The sequence below is a fragment of the Amblyraja radiata genome, chromosome 13 (assembly GCF_010909765.2).
Source record: "Amblyraja radiata isolate CabotCenter1 chromosome 13, sAmbRad1.1.pri, whole genome shotgun sequence".
Classification (NCBI taxonomy): Eukaryota; Metazoa; Chordata; class Chondrichthyes; order Rajiformes; family Rajidae; genus Amblyraja; species Amblyraja radiata.
The window spans coordinates 60,457,164-60,477,277 of NC_045968.1; the positions used below are offsets into that span (position 1 = coordinate 60,457,164).

The 20,114-nt window shown below is 46.0% G+C and overlaps 1 protein-coding gene and 1 long non-coding RNA gene across 10 annotated transcripts in view; both read right to left on the reverse strand.

Moving 5' to 3' along the window:
- Positions 1-2,147: 2,147 nt before the first annotated feature.
- LOC116980092 lies at positions 2,148-5,928 on the reverse strand. The gene is made up of 3 exons (XR_004413860.1): positions 5,244-5,928; positions 2,296-2,300; positions 2,148-2,158 (listed from the first exon to the last, which is right to left on the reverse strand). It is a non-coding gene; the product is annotated as an uncharacterized LOC116980092 (long non-coding RNA).
- Positions 5,929-19,051: 13,123 nt separating this feature from the next.
- The window catches only part of eif4g1 (eukaryotic translation initiation factor 4 gamma 1), a 112,363-nt gene continuing 111,300 nt past the window's right edge, over positions 19,052-20,114 (reverse strand). For 8 of the 9 annotated variants that reach the window (XM_033032187.1, XM_033032188.1, XM_033032189.1 and 5 more), the window contains one exon: positions 19,052-20,053. In XM_033032187.1, coding sequence (XP_032888078.1) covers positions 19,872-20,053 — 182 coding nt within the window. In that variant the 3' untranslated portion in view covers positions 19,052-19,871. The remainder of the gene's footprint in view (positions 20,054-20,114) is intronic. The other variant, XM_033032194.1, reaches the window with a different exon arrangement.

Below are 20,114 nucleotides of genomic sequence, written 5' to 3' on the forward strand. Positions count from 1 at the left end.
TTTTTAGTACAGTTTTTCAGCCTTATCTCTGCTACATTATCTTTCATGCTGTACTCCTCTTGCATCAATGTCTTTGATTCTAGTATATTTCTGCCTCGTCACCATTAACTTCCGACCTTGGTTCAGTCTTTACATTTCCCCTCATATCTCTTCCTCTGTCGGCCGGCCGGCCTCCAATTCCAAACTGTTGCTTCCCAGCTATGTTTTAGCTAAAGCCAAGGTTACACACACCATTTTACAGTTACACACACCATTTTCGTTTATGTTTAATACAAGGATATAAATGTATTTATTAAGAATACAAAGGTGCAAAAGTAAAAATAAGTAACTAGTTTATAAACTTCCATACAACTCCCTCCTCTGAGACTCTACCGAGACTCATCAGACAAAGAAAACCACACACACACATCCCCCAGGTCAAATTACCCATATAGCCCTAAAATGCAGGTTCTTTTAATTAAGTTAGTATAATGCTGTGTAGTGTTATTTCTCTGTCTCCCTGGGAGACTGGGCCAAAAACCCACCCCCATTACGTGAGGCAGGAAAAAAAGATCCAGCTTCCCTTACAAACTTCGTTTAGCATTTCATAGAAACATTGAAACATAGAAAAAAGGTGCAGGAGTAGGCCATTCGGCCCTTCGAGCTTGCACCGCCATTCGATATGATCATGGCTGATCATCCAACTCAGTATCCCATCCCTGCCTTCTCTCCATACCCCCTGATCCCTTTAGCCACAAGGGCCACATCTAACTCCCTCTTAAATATAGCCAATGAACTGGCCTCAACTACCTTCTGTGGCAGAGAATTCTACAGATTCACCGCTCTCTGTGTAAAACATGATTTTCTCATCTCGGTCCTAACAGACTTCCCTCTTATCCTTAAACTGTGACCCCTATTTCTGGACTTCCCCAACATCGGGAATAATCTTCCTGCATCTAGCCTGTCCAACCCCTTAAGAATTTTGTAAGTTTCTATAAGATCCCCCCTCAATCTTCTAAATTCTAGCGTGTACAAGCCGAGCTATCCAGTCTTTCTTCATATGAAAGTCCTGCCATCCCAGGATTCAGTCTGGTGAACCTTCTCTGTACTCCCTCTATGGCAAGAATGTCTTTCCTCAGATTAGGAGACCAAAACTGTACGCAATACTCCAGGTGTGGTCTCACCAAGACCCTGTACAACTGCAGTAGAACCTCCCTGCTCTTATACTCAAATCCTTTTGCTATGAATGCTAACATACCATTTGCTTTCTTCACTGCCTGCTGCACCTGCATTCCTACTTTCAATGACTGGTGTACCATGACACCCAGGTCTCGTTGCATCTCCCCTTTTCCTAATTGGCCACCATTCAGATAAAAGTCTACTTTCCTGTTTTTGCCACCAAAGTGGATAACCTCACATTTATCCACATTATACTGCATCTGCCATGCATTTGCCCACTCATACAACCTATCCAAGTCACCTTGCAGCCTCCTAGCATCCTCCTCACAACTAACACTGCCCCCCAGCTTCGTGTCATCCGCAAACTTGGAGATGTTGCATTCAATTCCCTCATCCAGATCAGTAATATATATTGTAAATAGCTGCGATCCCAGCACTGAGCCTTGCGGTACCCCACTAGTCACTGCCTGCCAGGGACCTCTCCATTGTAGGGACCTCTCCATTGTGCCACTGGCATGGGTCGGCCAGTAAGCATCTCATGTGGTGTTATGTGGGTTATTCGGTTAGTTTTGCATGCAACATTTCTTCAGTGCCAATGGCAGGGCATCGATCCAATTCAACTTTATAGTTACACAAATCCTATTTATCTTATCCTTCAATGTTCCATTTATTCTTTCCACCATGCCCTGTGACTGCAGGTGTTACACACCCAAATCTGTGTTTTACTCTAAGGGCTCGTAGCACCAGCTTGACTACTCTCTGAATGAAAACAATCCGTTGTCAAAGCTGATTCCTGTAGGTCTACCAAACCTCGGGATTACCTCATTCATCAGAAACATTACTACAGTTCTTGCACCTAAATCGACCCAAGCTTACCCTAGGCGCAATAACAGCTGATCATCCTCCAGATGTTGTTCTGGCTGCTACGTCTGCACTTTGATTTCCCTTCTTATGTGCTTGGCATTTAATGACAGCTAGTGCCCCTGGTTTCATTTTTGCCCTTATTAGTACTTTACTACTAACTTTGCATGGGGTCTCTGTTGCTTTTCTCAAAGCCTTTCTGTTTCCCTACTGCTCCAAACATGTGACAGACCCCATGTGCATATGCTGAGTCGGTATAAACTTCAGCTTTCTCACCTTCCCTCATGTCACATGCTACTCTTAAAGCCTTAATGTCTGCCAACTGAGCTAAGCAAGATTGCAGGCCAGCTTCCAATTTAATTACCTTAAATTCCAATTCATCCTGATGCACCACTTCAAACCCTGCATATTTGCTATTATGATCCCTTTAACAGGAAACATCCACAAGCAAAACCTTTTTGTCCCCTTCCTTCAAAGGCTCTGACTGTAAAACATTTCTCAGACTTGTGTGTCCTTCTTCCTTCATTATTTTCCTTAATTACATCACAATTTCAACATACTTTCAAATCTAGTCTGAACTATATCCTGCCATTCCCAAGATCATCATCTTCTGTCCTACTGTCTGAGGTTTGGGAACTTCAATTATCTCTTCAATTTGATCCTGCGCTATAGCTTTAACTTCTTTAGATATTACTCGTCCTGAATATTCCACCTGCTGCTGACAAAACAGCAACTTCTTCCTGGATACTTTATGACCTCCTATGCCATCTTTTCCAAGAGAATTAAAATGTCTCTCACATTGCTTCTCACTTGTGGAACAAACCAACAAATCATCCACATACTGTATCAAATACTTTCTAAGGGTACACCTTCCAAATCTACCTTTAACATCTGATTAAAAACATGGGGCAAGTATTTAAATCCCTGCCGCATCCAAGCCTAGGTGTATTTAATACCTCTTCTTAATGTTCTTACCATAGCTATGTTCACCACTATCCTAATATAATTATTATTATTTCCTGATTACCATACATGTTCACATCCCCAACACACCTTATCCATTACCTGTCTCCTTACTAGCCTTTCTTGACCTCCTCCTGGAGATCCCTCCCTCCCTTGGGGACCTCAGTCCTGTCTGGGCTTATATCCAGATTTATTTCACTCCTGATTGGGCATTTGAGGAAACGCTCCCCCAAAGACATTTATTATTGGCATGGAATTCTCTGGCCCCTGTTTGGCTCTGTCATAGGATTCACTGTGTGTCGGTGCATCACTTATTTCAGTCTTTTCAACCAGCTCTGTTGTTATTGACAACATTGTCTTTCCTTTTTCACGCTCTTTCTTTTTGAACTTTTCAAGTTACATTTGCATCATTTTTCTCTGCACCTCTTCCTGCTGGTCTGCAAGTCTTTTTCCTATCTTTGCGATATTTCTCGACCGCATGGACAAAATGATCGCTGAATCGGGGGTGGGACATAGATGACACCCCACCACCTCCTCCAATCTAGACTTGAGGAGGAATGACATCCACCACAGTGGTTCAGAATATAGTGTTTACTAGCCTAAGTGAGACCCGTTGGGTCCCAGCATCACAGGGGAGGGCTGATCACCAATGCAATATTCCACCTCTCCACCAATTCCAATATTGCTCGCCAGTGGGAGGGGGGGGGGGGGGGGGGGGAGATGCTTTCTGTTGCGCTAGTATGGGTGTTGCGAGCCGATGGTACTGGTTTCCAGAGGGCTAGTATAGACATTGTGGGCCGAATGGATTCTTGGGCTGGCAGACAATTGTTGCAACGATTTTAAAAGCAAACAATTTGGCTGCAGCCACCTGACAACCAAATTCATTTTGTGAACACAAACTTTTTAAAAGGCGAGGCAAACAATTAGGCTGCAGCCACCTGACAACCAAATTCATTTTGTGAACACAAACTTTTTAAAAGGCGAGGCAAACAATTAGGCTGCAGCCACCTGACAACCAAATTCATTTTGTGAACACAAACTTTTTAAAAAGGCGAGGCAAACAATTAGGCTGCAGCCACCTGACAACCAAAATTCATTTGTGAACACAAACATTTAAAAAAGGCGAGTCAAACAATTGGGCAGCAGCCACTTTACAGCCGCATCGAGGGGACTCACCGTGGAGTAGACGTGCGTTCAGTGTTATTCGCAGCTCAGAGAGTCGTGACCCTCTCGCTTCCTGGGCCTCGCAGAGACTGAGGGACTACACTTCTGGGTTTTATAGTCCCTCCCCCCTGCCGCCAGCGGGGGGCAGCAGAGAGAATGGCGAATTTTCTAAAAACATTAATATCTCTCTGATTCTTCATCGATGGGAAAAATCCTCTGGTCCCGGAAGGCGGAGTGAGGCTTTGAGCGAGGTGCCCAAAAATGACAGCCGTAGGTGGCGGCGTTCTCTCGGAAATAGCAGCACAGTGGGCCAAAAGCGGTCAAGATCAGACTTTTAGAAATTATATATATATATATATATATATAGATTAACTATATATAGGTTGCCTTCTATTTCTTGTTCATTTTCTAGTCTCCACCTTTTCAGCTGGTTCTCCAGACGGGCTGCTGGATTATTTTCCTCTCCCAGTGGGTCTCCCCTTTATTTCTTGGGGTCCACCTTAAGTGGGTAACATTGTCTGAGGGCCTGCCATACCCTCTGCCTGACTGTGTCAAACAGCATGGCCTTGTTTATTGCGTTATTCACAGCATTTCTTTACCAGCCATCTTCAGGAGTTCTGTCAGTTTAGTGGCTCTTATCACTTTCACCAACAGTGCCTTCAAATCTCCCATGGCCAATAATCGTCCCATGTTCTCCTCCTCCAAAGCCCTAATCCATTTCCTGCCCCCTCAGTAATATTGGGTAAGGTTGTTTTTTTTTTTGCCCTCTCAGTATATGGGTGCCCCAAAGGATAATCTGTGTCTGTCCTGTTCTTTTCTTTTTAAAGCAGTCTCATCAATTTATCCCTCTACTTCCCACTTTAATCCTTTCTGGTATGCCGTCTTTCTTATTCTAAACTCAATTTCTTACTTCTCAGATAGTCTAGCCTCCTTTGCAAATTAATTCATCTTTCTTTTAAAATTTTCCACTGACTCCTCCTAATTTATTACTTTCACACCAGTCGTTTCCTACTTCTGTTGCCTCCTTACTGCCTCTCTCTCCTTTCTCTCTAAACTGCCTAAATGCATCTAATTCCTTTCCTCTCCGCTTTTCCCACCTTTCCAACTTATCTGTGGGCATATAATTCATAATTAACACTTCCATCTTGTCACACATTTATCTTGAAAGTTCCTTCCTTGGGCCACTTCCTCACAACTTTTTCTGAAAATCTCAGCAAACAATCATTACCCTTCTCCAACCAGAATGTTTATCTAAACAAACCATAAAAGCTGGTCATGTTTCAGCAATTAACTTATTTCCAATTCCTAGTACCAGTAACAATTTTCCAAATTAACTTTACTGAAAAGAAATATAAAAGAAACATCAGAAAAACCAAGCAACCTACATTTTCCAACTTTCCCCTTTTAAGTTGCGAGGATACAAAGCGTTAATCGTTACCTTACAGCTGTTCGTAACCTCCCCCATTGCTTACAATTTCTTAAAGGGACACACACACCTACCCTTACAACACGTGGCCTACAAGAAACAAAGGACATCACATATATGAACTTCCTCATTCATTCAAAACCGGTTTTTACACACAAATCACATTCGTTCCATTCTTACTTCAAAGAAATTATGCAATTTTCTACACGGATTAAAGTTTCAAAATTAACATTTATATAATTCTTATCTCCCTTTTAAGTTAAAGTAGGATGGTCTAATCCCCTATCAGTCTGGTTCCTGAGTGCTGTGATTGGACATTCAGATCATGATTAGTCATACTCACCCGTCACTCAAATTCTAACCACACCCCACTAAGATCACAACCTATCAAACTCCTAGTCACTCAACATCTGACCACACCCCACTCCCATCAATCTCCAGACAAAGGGAGCACATTTCGTCTTGATCTCTCAGCAGAGAGAATGCTGAAAGACCCAGCAGAGAAAATGCAGCAATTTTATCTCCACAAACAGTTAAGAAACTCAGTCCTTACACCTCCTCTGTCCTTGTAGTCACAACAGTTAACAAACTCGGTCCTTACACCTCCTCCGTCCTTGTAGTCACTATATTACCTTAAACTATTCTTATTGCTATATAACCGTACACTATTCTACAATATTTTATCACTGTGTACATTGTTTCCATTATCCACTCACCTTAAATTCGTATTTTGCCCATATGGCCCTCAGTCACCCAAGGCATTATCTAGGTATGTTGCAAAGCCTACCTGAAGCGTCGTTGAAGATCTGCTGCTGAGGGTGTGCGCGATTTTGGCGCCGTTTAGAGGGGGGCGGGTTTAAAACGCGATTTTCTCTAAGCTGTTCCAATCGAAAATGTTCAGCCTAGTTAATTATTAACGAAAAATCGCTGGAAGACCCCGTCGCAAAAGCTATTATTAGTTTTAAAGGCCTTGAATAATAGTTATAGTAGTTTAAAAATCAATCTTTAAACCCGCGACCGTCAGCAACCGCAGGGTCTCATAAAGCAAACCACAGAAGTTAGGTTGTATATTTTTACATTAAAAAGGGCTTTTAAAGAACCCTTTATACAAAGTTTAATATTGCGAGTAGCTCAATTTGGGTCCATTAAATCCCGCAGTATTTTTCTGGGCATTTGGGGCACAAATCTACCGCAATGTGAACGTTCTAAACCAGCGCGTTCCACAGGGACCCACTGGAAAGCTGATTTAAAATGGACTTTAATTTGCAGCAATTGAACACTAAATTCCTTCCATTTGGCCTATAAATTAATGTAAATGAGATTTAAAAATCATGTTTTATTGTGAATTATTTGTGAATATTATTTGGACATTTAGGCTATTTAAAAATGTTAATCATTTATTAAGAAATGGATAGATGTTTAGATCTAGTAATTGAAGTCTGAAATTAGCTACAATTAGGTAACTAACTAATTATATGCTTTAATTTCAGGTCATCCAAGTAAGATTATTTTATATTTGTTTCAGAATGCTTCAATCTATGATAACTGAAAATTTCATTCAGTTCTCTTAATTTTTAAGAAAGTTATGGGCTTTTGACTGTTCACGATCACAGCTTTTTTGTTATGTCCATAGAAAATCAATAGGGAACAAGATGCTCATTTCCCAGTATGAAAATGGCCATAACTTTTTAAATACTTGAGATATGAAAGTGAATTAGGTGTCAAATTAAACTTATTTTTATGCTTTATCTGATGGGATAAATTACAGACTTGATTTTTAAAATCTCAAAATTTTGTAACATTGCTACATTATCCACAAAATACTTTATTCTGCCCGTACAAACCCGACTTCTCAGGGTGGTATCCACGAGGTTTTAATACCTGCCTCGTCCATGCAACCCCTGGCCTCTCAGGGTGGTACCCGCAAGGTTTTAATACCTGCCTCGTCCGTGCAACACCCTGACCTCTCAGGGTGGTATCCACGAGGTTTTAATAAACTCTTAATAATATCACATACTGCGATGCTGTACTTTCTTATCACAAATATTATTACTCACCACACAGCGCAGCCTTCTCTGGGCTGTCAATCCTCTGGGCCACATTTTTAGAACAATTTAGTGCCAGATTCTTGGGTCGGAGAGACCTTCTAACTACCTAGGCACTTCTGTGTCCCCAATGGCTTCCCATGTTCAACAGGTTATTAGTCCAAATGAAGCGGAAAACCGCATAATTTTGCTGGGTGGCCACCCTTTTCCTGTTGTCCCTAGGAGAAACAGAGGGGCTGGGAAGCGCCCTGGGCTGTTTGTCTTTTAATTATCGGTCTCTTACCGACCCTGCTCGCAGCGCCAATTTTGTCGTAGTTTTAAGACTCAAAGTTGGATAAGATGACACAGACACGGAGAATTCTTCAAGAAGACGAAAGCTTTTATTTGCAAATATTCGGCCGGAACATTCAGAAACAAGCAGCTTTTTAGTACAGTTTTTCAGCCTTATCTCTGCTACATTATCTTTCATGCCGTACTCCTCTTGCATCAATCTGTCTTTGATTCTAGTATTCTCTGTCTCGCCACCATTAACTTCCGACCTTGGTTCAGTCTTTACATTTCCCCTCATATCTCTTCCTGTCGGCCAGCCGCCCTCAAATTCCAAACTGTTGCTTCCCAGCTATGTTTTAGCTAAAGCCAAGGTTACACACACCATTTTACAGTTACACACACCATTTTAGTTTATGTTTAATACAAGGATATAAATGTATTTATTAAGAATACAAAGGTGCAAAAGTAGAAATAAGTAACTTGTTATAACTTCCATATTAGCTCTCCCTGAATTTCATGTGATCTAACCTTGTAGAGCAGCCTTCCATATGGAACCCTGTTAAATGCCTTGCTGAAATCCACAGACGATTACAGTACTGCCCTCAACCTTTTTGATTACACCGTCAAACTCAGATTCGTGAGACACGATTTCCCATGTACAAAACAGTGTTGACTATCCCTAATCAGCCATGCCTGTCTAAATGCACACACAGTGCCCTCCATAATGTTTGGGACAAAGACCCATCATTTATTTATTTGCCTCTGTACTCCACAATTTGAGATTTGTAATAGGAAAAAAATCTCATGGGGTTAAAGTGCACATTGGCAGATTTGAATAAAAGCCATATTTATACATTTTGGTTTCACCATGTATAAATTACAGTAGTGTTTATACATAGTCCCCCCTATTTCAGGGCACCATAATGTTTGGGACACAGCAATGTCATGTAAATGAAAGTAGTCATGGTTAGTATTTTGTTGCATATCCTTTGCTTGCAATGACTGTTTGAAGTCTGCGATTCATGGACATCACCAGTTGCTGGGTGTCTTCTCTGGTGATGCTCTGCTTATGCTTGTTTTGGGAGCTAGTCCCCTTGTTTTCTCTTCAACATATAAAAGGCATGCTCAATTGGGTGATTGACTTGGCCACTCATGAATTGACCATTTTTTTAGCTTTGAAAACCCCCTTTGTTGCTTCAGCAGTATGTTTGGGATCATTGTCTTGCTGTAGAATGAACCACCGGCCAATGAGTTTTGAGGCATTTGTTTGAACTTGAGCAGATAGGATGTGTCTATACACTTCAGAATTCATCATGCTACTAACATCAGCAGTTGCATCATCAATGAAGATAAGTCAGCCAGTACCTTCAGCAGCCATCCATGCCCAGGTCACACCCCCACCACCATCGCAGATGAGGTGGTATGCTTTGGATCTTGGGCAGTTCCTTCTCTCCTCCACACTTTGCTCTTGCCATCACTCTGATATATGTTAATCTTCGTCTCATCTGTCCACAAGACTCTTTTCTAGAACTGTAGTTGCTCTTTTAAGTACTTCTTGGCAAACTGTAACCCGGCCATCCTATTTATTGCGGCTAACCAATGGTTTGCATCTTGCAGTGTAACCTCTATTTCTGTTCATGAAGTATTCTGCGGACAGTGACAAATCCACACCTGACTCCTGAAGAGTGTTTCTGATCTGTCGGACAGGTGTTTGGGGATTTTTCTTTATTACAGAGGTAATTCTTCTGTCATCAGCTGTGGAGGTCTTCCTTGGCCTGCCAGTCCCTTTGCTGTCTACAACTCCACCAATTTTGGTGGTGACTGCAAAATTACTAATCACATGCATCCTAATCTTTAGCCTACCATGTCTTACTAAAATCCATGTAAACATTCCACTGCCCTACCCACTTCAATCACCTATATCACCTCCTCAAAAAACTCAACCAAGACATGACCTGCTGCATATTAAGCCGTGCTGACCATCACCTATTTGCCCTGAAGAAAGGTTTCGGCCCGAAACGTTGCCTATTTCCTTCGCTCCATAGATGCTGATGCACCCGCTGAGTTTCACCAGCTTTTTTGTGTACCACCTATTTGCCCATTCTTTTCCAAATGCAGGTAAATCTTATCCTAAAATAATTTTCTCCAGTAACTACTCACACAAGGCTCACTGGCCTATAATTTCCTTGATTATCTTTACTTTCTTTTGTTTAAGGAGGAAAGTAGAGAACTATTCTCTAAAAAAGAAATGTAGCCTTCTACTGAGAAACAAGATCACCCAGTTGAATAAGTTGAATAATGGAGCTATTTAAAAAATGAAATTGGCTGGAAGTTAAAACTGAATAGATACTGATTGACTTGCTAATCAGATTATACAATTAGCAACATTTTGGATTTGTGGAAATATCTTTAGGATACAGGCTTTATTGGTCAAATAATTCAATTCAATTGAGGATAACTGAAAACGATTAACAGCATGGCTACAGAGATTTTGGCTGGGTTTTTTAAACTGGAATTTTTTTTTAAACCATGACTTAAAATTGGAAGTGTTTGCATTATGCTGATGTTGTCAACGTACAACAGGAAGTCTAGCTTAAGTGTTCAAGAAGGAACTGCAGATGCTGGAAAATCGAAGGTACACAAAAAAGCTGGAGAAACTCAGCGGGTGCAGCAGCATCTATGGAGCGAAGGAAATAGGCAACGTTTCGGGCCGAAACCCTTCTTCAGACTGATAGGGGGTGGCGGGGAGAAGGAAGGAAAAAGGAGGAGGAGGAGCCAGAGGGCTGGGGGATGGGAGGAGACAGCCCGAGGGCTAATGAAGGGGAGGAGACAGCAGGGGCGAACAAAATTGGGAGAATTCAATGTTCATATATACGGTGCTGTTCCTTCAATTTCCGGTGTTGCTCGCTCTGGCCATGGAGGAGACCCAGGACAGAGAGGTCGGATTCGGAGTGGGAGGGGGAGTTGAAGTGCTGAGCCACCGGGAGGTCAGGTAGGTTCTTGCGGACCGAGCGGAGGTGTTCGGCGAAACGATCGCCCAACCTCCGCTTGGTCTCACTGATGTAGATCAGCTGACATCTAGAGCAGCGGATGCAGTAGATGAGGTTGGAGGAGATACAGGTGAACCTCTGTCGCACCTGGAACGACTGCTTGGGTCCTTGAATGGAGTCGAGGGGGGAGGTAAAGGGACAGGTGTTGCATTTCTTGCGGTTGCAACGGAAAGTGCCCGGGGAGGGGGTGGTACGGGAGGGAAGGGAAGAATTGACAAGGGAGTTGCGAAGGGAGCGGTCTTTGCGGAAGGCAGACAAGGGGGGAGATGGGAAGATGTGGCGAGTGGTGGGGTCACGTTGGAGGTGGCGGAAATGACGGAAGATTACTTGTTGTATGTGACGGCTGGTGGGGTGAAAGGTGAGGACTAGGGGGACTCTGCCCTTGTTGCGAGTGGGGGGGATGGGGAGAGAGAGAGCATTCCAGTCTAGCTTAAGTCATGAGTGTTAATTTATATGACACGCATTGACAGCAAGGTGGGTGTTGAGAGCAGCAAGAACAAAAAGCAACCATTACTGGAGATCCACGGGCTAGTTGGAAAAGTTGCAGAAGTGGAGGTAGAGGAAGAAATCACTGCAATCAAGAGAATGGCACAAGAATAATTGGAACGATTCCAGTGTTTTGACAGAGGACAGAAACCCAACAAGCATAGAATTCAAATACCATTCTGCATGAGACATTAGTATTAACTAGGAAAGCAGCATGGCTGTGGAGGACAAGTCAGTGGATATTTTATGGCAGAGATAGATTCTTGATTAGTACAGGTGTCAGAGGTTATGGGGAGAAGGCAGGAGGAATGGGGCTAGGAGGGAGAGATAGATCAGGCATGATTGAATGACAGACGGCCGAATGGCCTAATTCTACTACTATTCCTTGTGACCTTAAGAACCTCAAGAAAGATGAATTTGGATGGAGGGAGGAGAGGAATGGAGAAAGTCAGTCATTTGCCAAGATCGCGTGGATTGTTTTATAATGATTAAATAATCTATGACCTTTTTTGATAACCCTACTGTGGGAAAAAAAGTTCCAATTATCTATCTAATCACCCTGAAGCCTCGTTCATTCCAGTGAAAACAAGCCCAGCCTGTCAAATCCTTTCCATTATTAAAACAATCCAACCCAGACAACATCCTGGTGAATCTCCTCTGCACTCAACTGCTTCCTACAGTATGGCAACCAGAACTGCAGAGGGCAGCCTCATCGGTATTTAGTAAAGTAGCAATACTACCTCACAACTTCTACGTTATGCCCCGACCGGTCAAGGTAAACATTCCAGAAGTCTTTTTTTAAACGACCCTATCTATCAGTGTTGTCACTCACAGAGAAACCGTTATTCACTTATTCTGTGCTAAGGAATTGCCTATCTTACACTTACACTTATTTGGCTTCCCAAATTGCAATTCTCAGGATTAAATTGAAGTTCCACAAACAAATCTATGCAATTTTCTTCCTGTTAAATAGTAAAGTAGTGTGAACGACAAACAGCTATCCTTATTGATGGTCCACTACTTTATTAAGCTGCGTGTTGGAATGCTACACTTTAAATAGCTGAGACTTTTGCCATGATTATCTGATTGTTAGAATAGAATAGAATGCCTTTTATTGTCATTCAAACAGCTTGGTTTGAACGAAATTGCATTTTCTAGTCTTACATTACAAAAAAAACCAAGACCCACACTTAAATACAGTTTACACAAACATCCATCACAGTGAATCTCCAACACCTCCTCACTGTGATGGAAGGCAAAAGTCTTCTCTCTTTCCCCTTGTTCTTCTCCCGTGGTCCAGCAGTCCAACTGCAGCGTCGAGGCGACTGGGGCTCCGGATGTTAAAGCCCCCCGGCGGGCGATGGTAAGTCCCGTGGCAGTTTAAGCCGCGCGGGGCAACGTTAGGCCCCGCTCCTTTAACCCCGCGATTCCAGCGGGAGAAGTTGCCGTTGCGGGAGCTCCAAAAAGCGGTCTCCCACCAGGGACCTGCAAGCTCCCGATGTTCCTGTCCACCGGGCCTGAGGCCGGAGCCTCCGAAGCTCCGAAGTCGGGTCGCAGCCGCGCACCACCACAGCTCGTCCCATTCCGAAGTCGGTGAATCCGCAGGCACCGCGGCTGGAGCCCTCAGGTTGGTCCCGGCCGGAGGTCGCCGCCAGCTCCACGATGTTAGGCCCGACACCGGAGACCCGACAGGGAAAAAGTCGGGTCCCCGTACAGGGAAGAGATTAACGGTCCCCCCCCCACCCCCCACATATACACACCTAAAGAAAAATAATAAAAACTAGCGTCAAGACATACATTTAACAAGACAAATTTTTTTTAAAAAGACAGACGGACTGTAGTCGAGCCACTGCCGATAGGCGCCGCCACACCATTTTAAATAGAAAATGAAGACAACAGGATCTCAATCAGCTGGTAATTGGGCAGAGGAATGCCTGATGGGAGTTTAATGCAAGATTTTCATTTTGTGGTCAAACCATGGCAGGACTTTCACAATGAATGATAGGACCCTGTGCAGCATTGTATGGGATCCAGGACTAAAGGTACATAGTTCCCTGAAGGTGGTGTGTCACAGGTAGATGGGGTGGCAAAGACAGCTTTTGGTACATTGGCGTTCCTCAGTTCAGGGTACTGAGTACAGAAGTTGGGACATTGTTACAGTTATCCAAGATGTTGTTGGTGAGGCCGTATTTGGAGTAATGTGTTCAGTTTTGGTCACCCTACTATAGGAAGCATGTAGCGGGTGCTTGAGCCCGGAATGAAGGCGAGGAGCCAGGCAAATTCTGCAGAGGGTTTAATGAGCACAGCACACTACTCTCTGCTTCAGTGAGAGACTAAAGACTAGTCTCGCGCCAAAAATCCCAGCTCTTATCTTCGTAGCTGGAAGCCATTCCCGGACCTGTCCATCAAGTGCCGAGGGGGATGAACCAGTGAGTGGCCTACTCCCCAGGAACTGCCACAGGACCCCCCCCAAAATGAACCGGAGGCACGAAACGGACAGGGGGACGTACGGGACCAGCCCATGTGCGCAGGAACCGGAAACACACTGCCAGGCGAAGGTGGCGGTGCATGCTCTTGGGGAAGGGGCCGTAACGGAGGGCGAAGCCGCGCAAGTAGCACCGGCTGGCTGATGTCCACATGTGCCGGCTTCAGCCGCGCAACGGAAACCGTCTCACGACGACCCCCCATGTCCAAAACGAGAGTGAGCCATGCTCGAGGACCTTGAATGGTCCTTCATACAGCCGCTGAAGGGGCGTCTGGTGCGCATCCCGACGCAGGAAAACAAACAGGCACTCCTGGAGAGCGGAAGGAACGTGCGGCCTGAACGAACCGTGGCACCGGTGCCAGCTTGCCCACCGTGTCTCGAAGCCGTTGCAGGGTGTCTGATGGCTGCTCTGCCTGGCCCTGTGTTGATGGGATAAACTGTCAGTGGGGCCCCATACACCAACTCAGCTGAGGAGGTGGCCAAGTCCTCTTTGGGCACGGTGCGGACACCCAACAAAACCCACAGCAATCCGTCGACCCAGTTCGGGTCCATGAGCCGAGCCTTCAGGGCAGCCTAGAGCTGGTGGTGGAAACACACCAGGCTGTTCGCCTGCGGATGATACGCCATGGTGCGGTGCAGGCTAACCCCGAGAAGGCGGGCCATGGCCGACCATAGTTCAGATGTGAACTGAGGCCCCCGGTCGGACGCAATGTCCAGCTGCACTCCGAATCGGGCAATCCAGTGTGCCGCCAAAGCACGGGCACACGTGGCCGCAGGTGTCTGCAAATGGAACCGCTTCCGGCCACCGCATGAAACGGTCGACCACGGTCAGGAGGTGGGTGTATCCCCGAGAAGGCGGCAGCGGCCCCACGATGTGGATATGGTCAAACCGCTGCCAAGGGACGCAGAACTCCTGGAGCGATGCCCGCACATGCCGCGGTACATTGGTAGTTTGTCACGGGATGCAGGTACGCGCCCAATGTCCAACCTACTTGCGCAACCCGTGCCAAATGAAACGGGAAGCCACAAGGGCCGTCATCACCCGAACGGAAGGGTGGGCCAGTCTGTGGAGCACCTCTGTGCCGCCAGGCGACGGTGGCGATGGGCCGCGGCTGACCAGTCGCGACGTCGCACAGCAGCCTCGCACCCCCAGGGCCACATGGAACGTCCTCCAACCCCAGGCCCGAAACTGCGGCACGATATGCGGACATCTCCTCATCAGTCAGCAGCCAGGGCTGAGTAGTCAATGCCATTGGACACCTGCAAAACGGCGTTGACCGCAGGACGAGACAAGGCGTCGGCTACTCCGGTGTCTTTGCCCTCGATGAAACAAATGGAGGTAGTGTAGAGAGACGAACGCCAACGGCCGCTGCTGGCGAGCGGACCACGGGTCGGAATTCTTGGCGAACGCAAAGGTGAGGGGCTTGTGGTCCATGTAAGCAGTAAATGTCCCCCCATCCAAAAAGTAACGGACGTGGCGCATGCTGAGGTAAACGGCGATGAGCTTGCAGTCAAAGACACTGTAGTGCCGCTGTGCACCGCTGAGGTGCCTGAAGGCCAGAGGGTGCCAACGCCCGGGATCAGCTGCTCTAGCACCGCTCCAACCGCTACATCGGAAGCGTCGACCGTCAGCCCGATTGATGCATCCGCCCGAGCATCCTTGGCCCTAGCCAGGGCCTCCTTGGCCTGGTGGAACACCGCCACTGGTTCGTCAGTCCAATCGACCTCCTTTCGCTTGCCCGCCATGAGGTGAAACATCAGGCACATGATCCTGGCCGCGGAGGGCACAAAACGGTGGTAGGCCACCATCCCGACGAATCCCTGGAGGCCCGTCACGGTGGCCGGTCGTGGAAACTGGCGCACAGCGTCTACCTTGGCCGGGAGCGGCAATGCACCCTGCGGAGTTCCGTGGTGGCCCAGGAAATCAATGGACGTCACGCCGAAACGCCATTCGGCTACATTGATGGCCAGCCCATGATCGCTGAGACGCTGGCATAGCTGGGTACAATTCTCCTGCAGCGAGCGGCTTGCCACCAAGATGTCGTCGAGGTAAACGAACACAAAGTCCAGGCCACGGCACACGCAGTCCATAAGCCTGAAAGGCCTGCGCAGCGTTCTTAAGCCCGAATGGCATGCGCAGGAACTCCAAAAGGGCGAATAGTGTTAAGATGGCCGTCTTGAGCACGTCACGGGGTGGACTGGAATTTGATTGTAGCCATGCACCAGGTCAACCTTGGAGAACACCGCAGCCCTGGCCAGGCGCGCATTGAAATCCTGAATGTGGGGGACCGGGTACCTGTCAGCGATGGTGGCATCATTAAGCTGAAGATAATCTCCACAAGGGCGCCAGCCACCGTCTGCCTTGGGGACCATATGGAGCGGGGACGCCCACGGGCTGTCCGAGCGGCGCACGATACCCAGCGACACCATAAGGCGGAACTCCTCCCAAGCTAGACGGAGTTTGTCCGGTGGAAGATGCCGTGCCCGGGCGTGCAGGGGTGGGTCAGTAGTGGGAATGGGATGCTCCACACCGTGTTTCGGGTTGTAGGAGCGGAACTGCGGGTCGAGGATTTCAGGGAACTCGGCCAGTACACGTAAGAATGTAGCATCCACAGCCGACAGAGGCCCATCAGGCAGCACGACCGGGTCGCCCACGCGGAGGGAAACGGGCTCCAATGTTACAGAGTGCACCAGACGCTGCCGCTTGACATCCACAAGCAGGGAATGTGCGCTTAGGAAGTCCGCAAGCAGCAATGACGAATGGCCATGAAAAGCGGCCAACGTCAAAGTTGAGGGAGAGCGTGCGGATTGGGCTCCCATTTGCCGCGGTGAGGAGGGAACCGCGTTTACCAGTGCGGACGTCGCCGTCAAAAGAAGGCAGCACACTTATCTCTGCCCCGGAGTCGACGAGGAAACGAGCCCCAGTGTGGCTATCCCACGCAAACACGCGATGAATCTGGCCGGCAGCCGAATCGATCACTGACGGGCGGCCCATCCGTTTCCCCGGAACGTACAGGGCTGCCGACACTGACGAGCTGCAGCCCCCCAACAGCGGTGATAGTAGCACCAGCTCCCTCTGCTGGCATCTGAAGAAACAGGTGGCGGTGCGGGCTGATCCGACCACCAGCGACCTCTGGTGGCATCCAAAGTAATTGATGGCAGGCCACGCTGGAACGTTGGCGGCCGGATCCTGCCGCGGTGGGCGTTTAGGCGCAGCGGAGATGCGGTCAATTGAAGCACCGACCTGCTGTGCGCTGCCCGGCGCCGTCGGGAGGATCTCCAGCGCATCCAGGGCCTGCTGACGGGCCATCCAAAGTTGATCGGCGAGCTCGCCCACCGACTGCATGTCTGTGAAAGGGTCGCTGGTAAGCTGCAGGCGGATGTTCAATGGGAGCTGCTGCAGGTAGGCATGTTTAAAAAGATAACAGGGCTCGTGGCCGCCCATAAGGGCCAGCATATCGCCCAGCAGGGCCGACGGCTGGCGGTCACCCACGCCAGTCATCCGCAAGATTAGGGTCGCCTGCTCAGCCTCGCTGAGGCCAAATTTACGTAAGAGTAGGACCTTAAGGGCCTCATACTTATTAGCTGCCGGGGGGCGCGGAGAAAAGGGGTAACCCGTCGTGCAGAGGCCTGGGGTTGTGCGTCCTGTAGAACATTCCGGTCCATCGCGACTTGCGACGAAATGTCGAGGGTCACCAGTGCAGCGGGTGCGTGAGAGAGCCCGGAATGAAGACGAGAAGCCAGGCAAATTCTGTGGAGGCTTTAATGAACACAGCATACTACTCTCCATTTCAGTGAGACTGAAGGCTGGTCTCGCAACAAAAATCTCTGCTCTTATCTTCGTAGCTGGAAGCCGCCCCCGGACCTGTCCATCAAGTGCCGAGGGGGATGAACCAGGGAGTGGCCTACTCCCCAGGAACCGCCACAAGGCTGTCATTTAGCCAGAAAGTGTGCAGAGATGATTTACGATGATGTAGCCAAGACTTGAGGGCTTGAGCTATAGGACAGGTTAGGACTTTACTCCTCGGAGTGCAGGAGGCTGATGAATCATCTTATAGAGGTGTACAAAATTATGAAGGGGCAGGATGAATGCAGTCTTTTACCCAGGGCACAAGAATGAAGAACCAGACGATATAGGTTTACGGTGAGAGGGATAATATTTAATAGAAGCTGGTGCAATATTTTCATTTTGAGTGAAGGTTTATGGAACAAGCTTCCAGGAGGTAGTTGAGGCAGGCACTGTAACAGCATTTAAACGCCACTTGGGCAGACACATAGATAGCAAAGATTTCGAGGGATATGGGCCAAATCGAACTAGCTTAGTTCAGCATGGATGAGTTGGGCAAATGGGCTATTTGCATGCCTGGTTTATCAGAATAAATGCAGAATAAATCACATGCTAATTCAATCATACAAAAGTACCTTCCTCATTTAATATTCAAAACAAAATTAGCGCATTGCTCTTTTTGGACTTCTACATTCACAGCACCATCAGGCAAGACTTTGAAACCTACAACCTCAAATGTGCCGACCAACTTTTCCATATCAACGAGACACACAAAAACATTAGATGGGGGCACATTAAAATTTACTTTTGCAGACATAGTCAAGACCAATCTAAATCAGGATGCTCACAAGTCTGTTTTTAACAAGCATTTCTTGCCAGAAATGGGTTTGAAAGAGCTACAAGGTTGATCAGAACAGAATTTGAATCTGTGCAAGCAGTTTCTCTTTCCCTTTGAGGTTGTCTGCTCTTAAATCTGTGAATGATTGCTGTAACAGTTAAAAGTTGCTGCAGGTGACCAAACTGTATAACTGTGCTGAAAAACTCCCAATGCCATTCACTCAACTTTGACGAACAAAATGTTAATACATTTTTTTTTCTAATTTCACAGATCAATATATCTTATCCAATTATTGAAAGGACATAAAAAATATCCCATTGTTTCATTTTATAAAGCCAAAACATCACGTTGCCAACATACGATAAATTTGAAACGGCAGATTACAGCTGCACCCCCAGTAACAATTTAGACGCACTTTTAAATTTTCATGTCTTGGAACTGCAGAAGCCTTAGAAAGACGTGGACGTCTGTAGCGAGATGATCCTGCTTGAGGCAAACCAGGAGAATTAAAACACACATTTATTACTTTGCAATATGTTCTTTATTTTCCAGTTTCGGATGTGAAAAGAGGCATTAATTTTTAATTAAATACTTAATAAAGCAAAAGTATTTACACATTCATTTAAACTGTAATCAATGAAGGATTCATTCTGGTTGATAATTACAAGCACCTTATGAACTGAGGAATTCTATAAATACAGGAGACACTGCTGCACTTTATCAAAGACAGCAGAAATAACATGGCATTACATTAGCAATATTGCAAAACATATATTTACAGAACTGCCCTAACTGTCCTACATTAAGTAGAATCATCTAGGAACTGTACTGCTTTTCGTTTTGTCTAATTAAACTGTTAAACTCTTACTGATTTTTAAAATCCACTACAGGCTTGTTCAAGGCTTTTTATACAACTCATAGGCATAAGAACAGAGGAGTCCAAGGGTCTGGGTGCCCCGCCCCTCAAAAAAATCTAGCATAGGGAAGCCAAGTTGATATATCCTGGGATCCCTAAATTAGTTTGCATCGTTGGTGATTTAACACCAAGGTATCCACCATTCTTTTAAAAAAAATCAAAAATCCCCACCACTTTCCTATGCCCATGACAACCACCTAATTTCAAAGATCATCTCAGCAGCCCTAATTTATTTTCTAAATAGTTATATTTGTTAGACATGAACTGCTGATGTTAAAAAATAGATAAAACCTTGAAGTACCAAGGGTTTATTGAATTGACGTTCTCAGAACCAAGCACTTGATTGTGCAAAAACTCAAAAGGGCAGTCCTCATCTGCCGAATGCGATTCGTCATATGACTGATATGTGTCAATAATGATTTCTAATTGCCTTCCGATTCTTCTTCAGCTTCTCTTAACCAAGTGAAGAAAGCTGTCACAGATTTCAAAGCTACTCCTTTTCCTTGTTGCTCTGCTGGGTCTTTACTGGACTCCCATTTATAAAAGGCTTCTTCAGATATAACATCCTCATCATACAAAACATCAAAAAATGTCCTTAGTAAACCTGCAAAGAAAATAGAAAATATACACCTTTCAGTGCAAGTACCCAAACAAACACCTATAAA